General features: G+C 40.2%; 1 protein-coding gene across 3 annotated transcripts in view; it reads right to left on the bottom strand.

The window, feature by feature from the left end:
• LOC133665347 (uncharacterized) overlaps window positions 1-14,592 on the bottom strand; it is a 31,336-nt gene extending 16,744 nt beyond the window's left edge. For 2 of the 3 annotated variants that reach the window (XM_062070622.1, XM_062070623.1), the window contains exons 1-3: window positions 14,394-14,592; window positions 6,685-6,846; window positions 1,693-1,890 (exon numbers count right to left, since the gene is read on the bottom strand). In XM_062070622.1, coding sequence (XP_061926606.1) covers window positions 1,693-1,890; window positions 6,685-6,846; window positions 14,394-14,582 — 549 coding nt within the window. In that variant the 5' untranslated portion in view covers window positions 14,583-14,592. The remainder of the gene's footprint in view (window positions 1-1,692; window positions 1,891-6,684; window positions 6,847-14,393) is intronic. The other variant, XM_062070624.1, reaches the window with a different exon arrangement.
• Window positions 14,593-15,620: the final 1,028 nt, after the last annotated feature.

Raw genomic sequence — 15,620 nt, 5'->3', positions numbered from 1 at the left:
ATGCTAACAGGTGAAGAGCTAGCATTCTTCCAAATGGCACCTAATAACGGAATCCATGATTATTAGGTCAAAAAGTACAAAATTAGCTAAAATGCTACCATAAAATGTTAAAATGCAAACATTAAAAGTGCAAGGTTAACATAAAATGTTAGAACACTAATATTAGCATGCTAACAGGTGAAATGCTAGCAAATTTCGAAAAATGGCTTCAAGTAACGGAATCCGTAATTATTCAGTTAAAAAGTACAAAACTTGCTGAAATGCTAGCATACAATAGTAGAATGCTGACGATAGCATGCAAACAGGTGAAGAGCTAGCATACTTCTAGGATGGCACTAAGATTATTAGGATAAAAAGTACAAAATTAGCTAAAATGCTAGCATAAAAGGTTAGAAAGCTAACCTTAGCATGCTAACTAGTAAAGAGCTAGCATACTTTGAAGATGGTGTGCAGTAAGAATCCATGATAATTAGGTTAAAAAGTACAACATCAACCAAAATGCTAACATAAAACGTTAAAAAGCTAACCTTAGCATGCTAACTAGTAAAGCGCCAGCACACTTTGAAGATGGCGTCAAGTAGTAGAATGCATGATAATTAGGTTAAAAAGTACAAAATTAACTAAAATGCTAACATAAAACGTTAAAATGCTAACATTAACATGCTAAGTAGTAAAGAGCTAGTACACTTTGAAGATGGCGTCAAGTAATAGAATCCATGATAATTAGGTTAAAAAGTAAAAAATTAACTAAAATGCTAACATAAAACGTTACAATGCTAACATTAGCATGCTAAGTAGTAAAGAGCTAGCACACTTTGAAAATGGCGTCAAGTAATAGAATCCATGATAATTAGGTTAAAAAGTACAACATTAACTAAAATGCTAACATAAAATGCTAAAATGCTAACATAAAATGCTAAAATGCTAACATAAAAAGTACAAAATTAGCTAAAATGCTAACATTAGCATGCTAACTAGTAAAGAGATAGCACACTTTGAAGATGGTGTCATGTAATAGAATCCATGATAATTAGGTTAAAAAGTACAAAATTAAATAAAATGCTAACATAAAACATTAAAATGCTAACATTAGCATGCTAACTAGAAAAGAGCTAGCACACTTTGAATATGGTTTCGAGTAATATAATCTATGATAATTAGGTTCAAAAGTACAACATTAACTAAAATGCTAACATAAAAAGTACAACATTAGCTAAAATGCTAACATAAAATGTTAAAATGCTAACATTAGCATGCTAACTAGTAAATAGATAGCACACTTTGAAGATGGTGTCAAGTAATAGAATCCATGATAATTAGGTTAAAAAGTACAAAATTAACTAAAATGCTAACATAAAACATTAAAATGCTAACTTTAGCATGCTAACTAGAAAAGAGCTAGCACACTTTGAATATGGTTTCAAGTAATAGAATCTATGATAATTAGGTTCAAAAGTACAACATTAACTAAAATGCTAACATGAAATGCTAAAATGCTAACATAAAAAGTACAAAATTAGCTAAAATGCTAACATAAAATGCTAAAATGCTAACATAAAAAGTACAAAATTAGCTAAAATGCTAACATAAAACGTTAAAATGCTAACATTAGGATGCTAACAGGTGAAGCGCTAGTTGGTTTGGGTTTTAATGGTGTGGACAACCGCTTGTGTTGACGTGTTTGAGCCGCACCTGCAGGATTTCCTGGTAGGACTGTCTGATGGAGTCCTGCAGAGGACTGGACCTGTCCCCGGCCTCCTCAGTCCTCTTCTTGGCTCCTTTCACCTGCTCCTTCAGTTTCCGCAGACGCCACCTCGCTATGGCCAGTTCTCGCTGGTACTCCTCCACCTGACTCTCCCGGCTCACCTCCTCCGCCTGCAGGGACAAGATCTGGAGGGACACAGGACCTTTACCCACCCTGTAGATCTTGGATCCAACTAATAATACCGGTTTGGGTGGGGACGAGGTCTTGGTGGGTACAAGGTGTTGGTGGGTACGAGGTGTTAGTGGGGACGAGATCTTGGTGGGTACGAGGTGTTAGTGGGTACGAGGTGTTAGTGGGGACGAGGTCTTGGTGGGTACGAGGTGTTAGTGGGTACGAGGTGTTAGTGGGGACGAGGTCTTGGTGGGTACGAGGTGTTAGTGGGGTCGAGGTCTTATTGGGGACAAGGTTTTAGTGGGAGTAAGGTCTTGGTGGGGACATGGTCTTATTAGGGACAAGGTGTATGTAGGGACAAGGTGTACATAGGGACAAGGTGTTAGTGGGGATAAAATCCTATTCGGGACAAGGTCTTAATGGAAGGGAGGTCTTGGTGGGGACAAGTTCTTAGTGGGAGTGAGGTCTTGGTGGGGACAAGGTCTTATTGAAGACAAGGTCTTATTGAGGACAAGCTCTTAGTGGGAGTGAGGTCTTGGTGGGGACAAGGTCTTATTGGGGACAAGGTCTTAGTGGGAATGAGGGCTAGGTGGGGACAAGGTGTTTGTAGGGACAAGGTGATAGTGGGGACAAGGTCTTGGTGGGGACAAGGTCTTATTGGGGAGTGAGGTCTTGGTGGGGACAAGGTCTTATTGGGGAGTGAGGTCTTGGTGGGAGTGAGGTCTTATTGGGGACGAGGTTTTAGTGGGAGTAAGGTCTTGGTGGGGACATGGTCTTATTGGGGACAAAGTCTTAATGGGAGTGAGGTCTTGGTGGGGACACGTTTTTATTGGGGACAAGGTCTTGGTGGGAGTAAGGTCTTGGTGGGGACAAGGTCTTATTGAGGACAAGGTCTTAGTGGGAGTGAGGTCTTGGTGGGGACAAGGTCTTATTAGGGACAAGTCTTAGTGGGAGTGAGGTCTTGGTGAGGACAAGGTCTTATTGAGTAAAAGGTCTTAGTGGGAGTGAAGTATTGGTGGGGACAAGGTCTTATTGGGGACAAGGTCTTGGTGGGAGTAAGGTCTTGGTGGGGACAAGGTCTTATTGGGGACAAGGTTTTAGTGGGGGTGAGGTCTTGGTGGGGACAAGGTCTTATTGGGGACAAGGTGTTAGTGGGAGTGAGGTCTTGGTGGGGACAAGGTCTTATTTGGGGACAAGGTCTTAGTGGGAATGAGAGCTTGGGGGGGACAAGGTCTTATTGGGGACAAGGTGTTAGTGGGAGTGAGGTCTTATTGGGGACAAGGTCTTATTGGGGACGAGGTCCTAGTGGGAATGAGGGCTTGGTGGGGACACGGTGTTTGTAGGGACAAGGTGTGAGTAGGGAAAAGGTGATAGTGGGGACAAGGTCTTAGTGGGGACAAGGTGTTTATAGGGACAAAGTGTTAGTGGGGACAAGGTCTTATTGGGGACAAGGTCTTAGTGGGAGTGAGGTCTTGGTGGGACAAGGTCTTATTGGGGACAAGATCTTAGTTAGAGTGAGGTTTCGGTGGGACAAGGTCTTATTGGGGACAAAGTGTTAGTGGGGACAAGGTCTTAGTGGGAGTGAGGTCTTGGTGGGGACAAGGTCTTATTGGGGACAAGGTCTTAGTGGGAGTGAGGTCTTGGTGGGGACAAGATCTTTTTGGGGACAAGGTTTTAGTGGCAGTGTTGTCTTGGTGGGACAATGTCTTATTGGGGACAAAGTGTTAGTGGGGACAAGGTCTTAGTGGGAGTGAGGTCTTGGTGGGGACAAGGTCTTATTGAGGACAAAGTGTTAGTGGGGCCAAGGTCTTAGTGGGAGTGAGGTCTTGGTGGGGACAAGGTCTTATTGGGGACAAGGTCTTAGTGGGAGTGAGGTCTTGGTGGGGACAAGGTCTTATTGGGGACAAGGTCTTAGTGGGAGTGAGGTCTTGGTGGGGACAAGGTCTTATTGGGGACAAGGTTTTAGTGGCAGTGTTGTCTTGGTGGGACAATGTCTTATTGGGGACAAGGTTTTAATGGGAGTGAGGTCTTGGTGGGGACAAGGTCTTATTGGGGACAAGGTTTTAGTGGGGGTGAGGTCTTGGTGGGGACAAGGTCTTATTGGGGACAAGGTGTTAGTGAGAGTGAGGTCTTGGTGGGGACAAGGTCTTATTTGGGGACAAGGTCTTAGTGGGAATGAGGGCTTGGGGGGGACAAGGTGTTTATAGGGACAAGGTGATAGTGGGGACAAGGTCTTAGTAGGGACAAGGTGTTTATAGGGACAAAGTGTTAGTGGGGACAAGGTCTTATTGGGGACAAGGTCTTAGTGGGAGTGAGGTCTTGGTGGGACAAGGTCTTATTAGGGACAAGATCTTAGTTAAAGTAAGGTCTCGGTGGGACAAGGTCTTATTGGGGACAAAGTGTTAGTGGGGACAAGGTCTTAGTGGGAGTGAGGTCTTGGTGGGGACAAGGTCTTATTGGGGACAAGGTCTTAGTGGGAGTGAGGTCTTGGTGGGGACAAGGTCTTATTGGGGACAAGGTTTTAGTGGGAGTGAGGTCTTGGTGGGGACAAGGTCTTATTGGGGACAAGGTTTTAGTGGGGGTGAGGTCTTGGTGGGGACAAGGTCTTATTGGGGACAAGGTCTTAGTGGGAGTGAGGTCTTGGTGGGGACAAGGTCTTATTGGGGACAAGGTTTTAGTGGCAGTGTTGTCTTGGTGGGACAATGTCTTATTGGGGACAAGGTTTTAATGGGAGTGAGGTCTTGGTGGGGACAAGGTCTTATTGGGGACAAGGTTTTAGTGGGGGTGAGGTCTTGGTGGGGACAAGGTCTTATTGGGGACAAGGTGTTAGTGAGAGTGAGGTCTTGGTGGGGACAAGGTCTTATTTGGGGACAAGGTCTTAGTGGGAATGAGGGCTTGGGTGGAGACAATGTGTTTATAGGGACAAGGTGATAGTGGGGACAAGGTCTTATTGGGGACAAAGTCTTAGTGGGAGTGAGGTCTTATTGGGGACAAGGTCTTATTGGGGACAAGGTCCTAGTGGGAATGAGGGCTTGGTGGGGACACGGTGTTTGTAGGGACAAGGTGTGAGTAGGGAAAAGGTGATAGTGGGGACAAGGTCTTAGTGGGGACAAGGTGTTTATAGGGACAAAGTGTTAGTGGGGACAATGTCTTATTGGGGACAAGGTCTTATTGGGGACAAGGTCTTAGTGGGAGTGAGGTTTTGTTCGGACAAGGTCTTATTGGGGACAAGATCTTAGTTAGAGTGAGGTCTCGGTGGGACAAGGTCTTATTGGGGACAAAGTGTTAGTGGGGACAAGGTCTTAGTGGGAGTCAGTTCTTGGTGGGGACAAGGTCTTATTGGGGACAAGGTCTTAGTGGGAGTGAGGTCTTGGTGGGGACAAGGTCTTATTGCGGACAAGGTTTTAGTGGCAGTGTTGTCTTGGTGGGACAATGTCTTATTGGGGACAAAGTGTTAGTGGGGACAAGGTCTTAGTGGGAGTGAGGTCTTGGTGGGGACAAGGTCTTATTGGGGACAAAGTGTTAGTGGGGACAAGGTCTTAGTGGGAGTGAGGTCTTGGTGGGGACAAGGTCTTATTGGGGACAAGGTCTTAGTGGGAGTGAGGTCTTGGTGGGGACAAGGTCTTATTGGGGACAAGGTTTTAGTGGGGACAATGTCTTATTGGGGACAAAGTGTTAGTGGGGACAAGGTCTTATTGGGGACAAAGTGTTAGTGGGGACAAGGTCTTAGTGGGAGTGAGGTCTTGGTGGAGACAAGGTCTTATTGGGGACAAAGTGTTAGTGGGGACAAGGTCTTAGTGGGAGTGAGGTCTTGGTAGGGACAAGGTCTTATTGGGGACAAGGTCTTAGTGGGAGTGAGGTCTTGGTGGGGACAAGGTCTTATTGGGGACAATGTTTTAGTGGCAGTGTTGTCTTGGTGGGACAATGTCTTATTGGGGACAAAGTGTTAGTGGGGACAATGTCTTATTGGGGACAAAGTGTTAGTGGGGACAAGGTCTTAGTGGGAGTGAGGTCTTGGTGGGGACAAGGTCTTATTGGGGACAATGTTTTAGTGGCAGTGTTGTCTTGGTGGGACAATGTCTTATTGGGGACAAAGTGTTAGTGGGGACAAGGTCTTAGTGGGAGTGAGGTCTTGGTGGGGACAAGGTCTTATTGGGGACAAGGTCTTAGTGGGAGTGAGGTCTTGGTGGGGACAAGGTCTTATTGGGGACAAGGTTTTAGTGGCAGTGTTGTCTTGGTGGGACAATGTCTTATTGGGGACAAAGTGTTAGTGGGGACAATGTCTTATTGGGGACAAAGTGTTAGTGGGGACAAAGTGTTAGTGGGGACAAGGTCTTATTGGGGACAAAGTGTTAGTGGGGACAAGGTCTTAGTGGGAGTGAGGTCTTGGTGGGGACAAGGTCTTAGTGGGAATGAGGGCTTGGGGGGGACGAGGCCTTAGCATACATGTAGCATACAAAACTGTTTTGCGATCATACATGTAGCATGCATGCTAGCATACAGACTGTTTTGCTAGCATACATGTAGCGTATGTGCTAGCATACATGTAGCACATATTTCTGGCATACAAAACTGTTTTATTGCAAACATGTAGCATACATCTCAGCATACAAACATTTTTTGTGAGCATATATGCTAGCGTACATGCTATCATGCATGTAGCATAGATGTTAGCATGCATGTAGCGTACATGCTAGCATGCATGTAGCATACATGCTAGCATATATGTTAGCATGCATGTAGCATACATGTTAGAATGCATGTAGCATACATGCTAGCATACAAGCCAAGTCAAAAAGAGTTGTCACCTGCTGACTCTCTTCATAACAAAGCTGTCGGATGGATTTGATTTGCTGGCTGAGTTTTTCTTTGTGCTTCTCCAACTCCAGCAAAGTTTCCTCCAACTCCCGGCGGTCCGACTGCTGCTCCTGAAGCTCCAAGTTCTCCACGGCGACGGCGTTCTCCAGCTCCTGCACGCGCAAACTCCGTTCAGACGCGGGTGTGGCGTCACAGCAGCGAGATATGGACGCATGGCGGGAAAACAGGCTTTGTAAAACCAGTTAGCTTCTCGGCTAATTAGTGTTTAAATGTAGAAGTAATGAGTTTGCCACATATAATGCCAATGCTAACTTAGTACTTTTTAGTGTAGTATAATTGTACATTGAATTAGATAACATACATACATACATGTCAAACAATGACATTTGTTAGCATATTGTTAGCACTTTTGCTACTTCTTACTGTCATTTCAGTGCTCAAGTTTTGCAAGGTAGTTTTTATAAATAAATTCATTAAATAAATAACAGTTGAATTGTAATATTTGACACAATATTAAATCATTAAAATGGTTAAATTGATTAAAAATACACTTAAAATAGGCGTTGTAAATGAGCTAGCTTAGCCATATAACAACAATGATAATATAATATTATTATTATTAATACTATAGCAAGTATGGACTTCTTTATAGAATAAAATATACGGTCATTATAATTATAGCATGTAACAGATCGACACTATCAGTATCGGATTGACACTATCAGTATCAGATTTACACTGTTAGTATCAGATCGACACTATCAGTATCAGATTGACACTATCAGTAACAGTTCGACACTATCGGTAACGGATTGACACTATCAGTTTTTATCTCGATACTATCAATAACTGCATCGACACTATCGGTAACGGATCGACACTATCAGAATCGGATCTATACTATCAGTTTTTAGATGGATACCATCAGTAACGGATGGACACTATCAGTATCAAATCGATATTATCAGTTTTTAGATCGACACTATCAGTATCAGATCAATACTATCAGTTTTTTAGATCGGTACTATCAGTAACGGATCGACACTTTCAGTATCGGCTTGACACTATCAGTATCGGATCTATACTATCAGTAACGGATCAACAATATCAGTATCGGATCAAAATGATCAGTTTTTAGATCGACACTATCAGTAATGGATCGACACTATTAGTATCAGATCGATACTATCAGTTTTTAGATCGACACTATCAGTATCAGATCAATACTATCAGTTTTTTAGATCGATACTATCAGTAACGGATCAACACTTTCAGTATCGGATTGACACTATCAGTATCGGATCTATACTATCAGTAATGGATCGATGCTATCAGTATCGGATGTATACTATCAGTTTTTAGATGGATACCATCAGTAACGGATGGACACTATCAGTATCAAATCGATATTATCAGTTTTTAGATCGACACTATCAGTAATGGATCGACACTATTAGTATCAGATCGATACTATCCGTTTTTAGATCGACACTATCAGTATCAGATCAATACTATCAGTTTTTAGATCGACACTATCAGTAATGGATTGACACTATCAGTATCAGATCGATACTATCAGTTTTTTAGATTGATACTATCAGTAATGGATCGACACTATCAGTATCAGATTTATACTATCAGTTTTTTAGATCGATACTATCAGTAACGGATCGACACTCTCAGTATCGGATTGACGCTATCAGTAACGGATCAACACTATCAGTATCAGATCGACACTATTAGTAACGGATCAACACTATCATTATCGGATCGAAACTAACAGTATCGGATCCATACTATCAGTTTTTAGATCAATACTGTCAGTAATAATAAAATGATATACATATGATACATAACATAATAATAGATAAATAGCAACAATTATTACTATTATGATTATATTATTATCAATATTATTTCATATATAATATATTAATAGCTAGCTTAGCCATATAACAACAATGATAACATAATATTATTATTATTAATACTATAGCAAGTATGGACTTCTTTATAGAATAAAATATATGGTCATTATAATTATAGCATGTAACAGATCGACACTATCAGTATCAGATTGACACTATCAGTAACAGATCGACACTATCGGTAACGGATTGACACTATCAGTTTTTATCTCGATACTATCAATAACTGCATCGACACTATCGGTAACGGATCGACACTATCAGTATCGGATCCATACTATCAGTTTTTAGATGGATACCATCAGTAACGGATGGACACTATCAGTATCAAATCGATATTATCAGTTTTTAGATCGACACTATCAGTATCAGATCAATACTATCAGTTTTTTAGATCGATACTATCAGTAACGGATCGACACTTTCAGTATCGGCTTGACACTATCAGTATCGGATCTATACTATCAGTAACGGATCAACACTATCAGTATCGGATCAAAATGATCAGTTTTTAGATCGACACTATCAGTAATGGATCGACACTATTAGTATCAGATCGATACTATCAGTTTTTAGATCGACACTATCAGTATCAGATCAATACTATCAGTTTTTTAGATCGATATTATCAGTAACGGATCGACACTTTCAGTATCGGATTGACACTATCAGTATCGGATCTATACTATCAGTAATGGATCGATGCTATCAGTATCGGATCTATACTATCAGTTTTTAGATGGATAACATCAGTAACGGATGGACACTATCAGTATCAAATCGATATTATCAGTTTTTAGATCGACACTATCAGTAATGGATCGACACTATTAGTATCAGATCGATACTATCAGTTTTTAGATCGACACTATCAGTATCAGATCAATACTATCCGTTTTTTAGATCGATACTATCAGTAACGGATCGACACTTTCAGTATCGGATTGACACTATCAGTATCGGATCTATACTATCAGTAACGGATCGATGCTATCAGTATCGGATCTATACTATCAGTTTTTAGATGGATACCATCAGTAACGGATGGACACTATCAGTATCAGATCGATACTATCAGTTTTTAGATCGACACTATCAGTATCAGATCAATACTATCAGTTTTTTAGATCGATACTATCAGTAACGGATCGACACTTTCAGTATCGGATTGACACTATCAGTATCGGATCTATACTATCAGTAATGGATCGATGCTATCAGTATCGGATCTATACTATCAGTTTATAGATGGATACCATCAGTAACGGATGGACACTATCAGTATCAAATCGATATTATCAGTTTTTAGATTGACACTATCAGTATCAGATCAATACTATATGTTTTTTAGATCGATACTATCAGTAACGGATCGACACTTTCAGTATCGGATTGACACTATCAGTATCGGATTCATACTATCAGTAACGTATCAACACTATCAGTATCGGATCAAAATGATCAGTTTTTAGATCGACACTATCAGTAATGGATCGGCACTATCAGTATCAGATCGATACTATCAGTTTTTAGATCGACACTATCAGTATCAGATCAATACTATCAGTTTTTTAGATCGATACTATCAGTAACGGATCGACACTTTCAGTATCGGATTAACACTATCAGTATCGGATCTATACTATCAGTAACGGATCGATGCTATCAGTATCGGATCTATACTATCAGTTTTTAGATGGATACCATCAGTAACGGATGGACACTATCAGTATCAAATCGATATCAGTTTTTAGATTGACACTATCAGTATCAGATCAATACTATCAGCTTTTTAGATCGATACTATCAGTAACGGATCGACACTTTCAGTATCGGATTGACACTATCAGTATCGGATCCATACTATTAGTAACGGATCAACACTATCAGTATCGGATCAAAATGATCAGTTTTTAGATCGACACTATCAGTAATGGATCAACACTATCAGTATCAGATCGATACTATCAGTTTTTAGATCGACATTATCAGTATCAGATCAATACTATCAGTTTTTTAGATCGATACTATCAGTAACGGATCGACACTTTCAGTATCGGATTGACACTATCAGTATCGGATCTATACTATCAGTAACGGATCGATGCAATCAGTATCGGATCTATACTATCAGTTTTTAGATGGATAACATCAGTAACGGATGGACACTATCAGTATCAAATCGATATTATCAGTTTTTAGATCAACACTATCAGTATCAGATCAATACTATCAGTTTTTTAGATCGATACTATCAGTAACGGATCGACACTTTCAGTATCGGATTGACACTATCAGTATCGGATCCATACTATCAGTAACGGATCAACACTATCAGTATCGGATCAAAATGACCAGTTTTTAGATCGACACTATCAGTAATGGATCGATACTATCAGTATCAGATCGATACTATCAGTTTTTAGATCGACACTATCAGTATCAGATCAATACTATCAGTTTTTTAGATCGATACTATCAGTAACGGATCGACACTTTCAGTATCTGATTGACACTATCAGTATCGGATCTATACTATCAGTAATGGATCGATGCTATCAGTATCGGATCTATACTATCAGTTTTTAGATGGATAACATCAGTAACGGATGGACACTATCAGTATCAAATCGATATTATCAGTTTTTAGATCGACACTATCAGTAATGGATCGACACTATTAGTATCAGATCGATACTATCAGTTTTTAGATCGACACTATCAGTATCAGATCAATACTATCAGTTTTTTAGATCGATACTATCAGTAACGGATCGACACTTTCAGTATCGGATCAAAATGATCAGTTTTTGGATCGACACTATCAGTAATGGATTGACACTATCAGTATCAGATCGATACTATCAGTTTTTTAGATTGATACTATCAGTAACGGATCGACACTCTCAGTATCGGATTGACGCTATCAGTAACGGATCAACACTATCAGTATCGGATCAAAATGATCAGTTTTTAGATCGACACTATCAGTAATGGATCGACACTATCAGTATCAGATCGATACTATCAGTTTTTAGATCGACACTATCAGTATCAGATCAATACCATCAGTTTTTTAGATCGATATTATCAGTAACGGATCGACACTTTCAGTATCGGATTGACACTATCAGTATCGGATCTATACTATCAGTAATGGATCGATGCTATCAGTATCGGATCTATACTATCAGTTTTTAGATGGATAACATCAGTAACGGATGGACACTATCAGTATCAAATCGATATTATCAGTTTTTAGATTGACACTATCAGTATCAGATCAATACTATCAGTTTTTTAGATCGATACTATCAGTAACGGATCGACACTTTCAGTATCGGATTGACACTATCAGTATCGGATCTATACTATCAGTAATGGATCGATGCTATCAGTATCGGATCTATACTATCAGTTTTTAGATGGATAACATCAGTAACGGATGGACACTATCAGTATCAAATCGATATTATCAGTTTTTAGATCAACACTATCAGTATCAGATCAATACTATCAGTTTTTTAGATCGATACTATCAGTAACGGATCGACACTTTCAGTATCGGATTGACACTATCAGTATCGGATCCATACTATCAGTAACGGATCAACACTATCAGCATCGGATCAAAATGACCAGTTTTTAGATCGACACTATCAGTAATGGATCGACACTATCCGTATCAGATCGATACTATCAGTTTTTAGATCGACACTATCAGTATCAGATCAATACTATCAGTTTTTTAGATCGATACTATCAGTAACGGATCGACACTTTCAGTATCGGATTGACACTATCAGTATCGGATCTATACTATCAGCAATGGATCGATGCTATCAGTATCGGATCTATACTATCAGTTTTTAGATGGATACCATCAGTAACGGATGGACACTATCAGTATCAAATCGATATTATCAGTTTTTAGATTGACACTATCAGTATCAGATCAACACTATCAGTTTTTTAGATCGATACTATCAGTAACGGATCGACACTTTCAGTATCGGATTGACACTATCAGTATCGGATCTATACTATCAGTAACGGATCAATGCTATCAGTATCGGATCTATACTATCAGTTTTTAGATGGATACCATCAGTAACGGATGGACACTATCAGTATCAAATCGATATTATCAGTTTTTAGATCGGCACTATCAGTATCAGATCAATACTATCAGTTTTTTAGATCGATACTATCAGTAACGGATCGACACTTTCAGTATCGCGTTGACACTATCAGTATCGGATCCATACTATCAGTAACGGATCAACACTATCAGTATCGGATCAAAATGATCAGTTTTTAGATCGACACTATCAGTAATGGATCGACACTATCAGTATCAGATCGATACTATCAGTTTTTAGATCGACACTATCAGTATTAGATCAATACTATCAGTTTTTTAGATCGATATTATCAGTAACGGATCGACACTTTCAGTATCGGATTGACACTATCAGTATCGGATCTATACTATCAGTAATGGATCGATGCTATCAGTATCGGATCTATACTATCAGTTTTTAGATGGATAACATCAGTAACGGATGGACACTATCAGTATCAAATCGATATTATCAGTTTTTAGATCGACACTATCAGTAATGGATCGACACTATTAGTATCAGATCGATACTATCAGTTTTTAGATCGACACTATTAGTATCAGATCGATACTATCAGTTTTTAGATCGACACTATCAGTATCAGATCAATACTATCAGTTTTTTAGATCGATACTATCAGTAACGGATCGACACTTTCAGTATCGGATCAAAATGATCAGTTTTTAGATCGACACTATCAGTAATGGATTGACACTATCAGTATCAGATCGATACTATCAGTTTTTTAGATTGATACTATCAGTAATGGATCGACACTATCAGTATCAGATTGATACTATCAGTTTTTTAGATCGATACTATCAGTAACGGATCGGCACTCTCAGTATCGGATTGACGCTATCAGTAACGGATCAACACTATCAGTATCGGATCGACATTATTAGTAACGGATCAACACTATTTTATCGGATCGAAAGTAACAGTATCGGCTCCATACTATCAGTTTTTAGATTAATACTGTCAGTAATAATAAAGTGATATACATATGATACATAACATAATAATAGATAAATAGCAACAATTATTACTATTATGATTATATTATTATCAATGTTATTTCATATATAATATATTATTACCAATATAAAATAAAATATATAATAATAAGTATATAATACAATAAACACATGTAAATATATTTATATAATAAGGGAATATACTATTTAATATTTGAAATATTATATTGTATAATGCAAATTAATTATATAATATATAAATTATAAAAACAATTATTAATGACATGATTTCATATATATATTACTAACAATATGTAATATAATACAAAATAATCATGCAGATATATATATATATATGTATATAATATAAATATTTCTGAATATAATAATAATTATAATGTAATCATTTATCATTTTTGTGAGAGCGATTAAAGTGAAAAAATAAAAAAGGCAACACGGGAGGGGGCGGGGTGTCGAGTCACGTGACATCCCCTCCTCCACTTCCCCTCTACGTCACCGGCACAAGAACACAATTTCTTTTGGCGAGTGATGACGTCATGCCAAAGAGCATTGTGGGAGACAAATGATATGAAAACGAACGTTGTGTATCGATGACATGACGTGACGTGATGTGATGACGACACGCACGCGCACACGCACACGCACACACCAGCGCAAGGTGCCTGGGTCTTCTTACTGTGATCTCCGCCGCCTTGCTGACGACGCGCTCGTCGCGCTCCGCCACGTCCGCCTCCTTGGACGTGGTCCAGCACAGCAGGCACGAGTGTTTGAGCAGCGACTTCCACTGCGCCTTGCCGCCATCTTCCCGCCATCCTTCCGTCGCTGCAGGATCCTCCATGGCGTCTCACTCACTGCGGACCAAGGGGGCGGGGCTTTCGCGCGGCCGGATGCAGCGGCGAGGGGCGGGGCCAAGAAGGAGGGGGCGGCCGCATTGAGTCAAGTGCGCCTCGGGGTTACTCCATTGAGTCGCATTCGGGAGTCGACCCTCGGACACGCATTGGAGCGACAACTTGCACCGGACGGTCAATAATCAAAGGTAAATAATCAAATGTACATACTTTTTATTATGCTTTCTGATCTCTCTCTCTCTCTCTCTGTGTCCGCTACTTGCTGTTTCAATGTCCATTTCTCTGATGATACAATTGTTGATGACTGAATACCGGGAGTTTGTCGGGAGAAAATCTCTGCCGGGAGGTTATCGGGAGGGGCGCTGAATACCGGGAGTCTCCCGCTAAAAACGGGAGGGTTGGCAGGTATGTGTTAGAAATATGCGCCACTATGTGAAGCCACACCAAACAAGAATGACAAACACATTTCGGCAGAACATCCACACGGTAACACAATATAAACACAACAGAACAAGCAAAACATAACACAACATAAACACAACAGAACAAATACCCAGAATCCTTTGCAGCACTAACTCTTCCGGGACGCTACAAAATACACCCCCGCTACCACCAAACCCCGCCCCCCCCACACACACACCTTGTAGCGTCCCGGAAGAGTTAGTGCTGCAAAGGGTTCTGGGTATTTGTTCTGTTGTGTTTATGTTGTGTTACGGTGCAGATGTTCTCCCGAAATATGTATGGAAGACTCCCGGGAGGGTTGGCAAGTATTGGAATTAGCGGTGAGTGCGGTGTTACCGCGGCACAGCCGCAATATATAATCGGCGGGTCAGCTTTAGTGTTAATTTGATATCACCTCAAGGGCCAAGGGAAATTACACGGCGGGCCAAATTTGACACCCATGCTGTATTCTCTTATTTCTAAATACATAAAATAATCCCACGTTAATTAAAATGCAAAGTAAAGCCTATTTAATAGAAATATTATTTGTTACAACATTACGCCCCCCGGCCCGGTGCGCCCCCTCC

Source organism: Entelurus aequoreus, linkage group LG14 (assembly GCF_033978785.1).
Source record: "Entelurus aequoreus isolate RoL-2023_Sb linkage group LG14, RoL_Eaeq_v1.1, whole genome shotgun sequence".
NCBI lineage: Eukaryota > Metazoa > Chordata > Actinopteri > Syngnathiformes > Syngnathidae > Entelurus > Entelurus aequoreus.
This window is presented reverse-complemented; position numbering and strand designations above follow the sequence as displayed.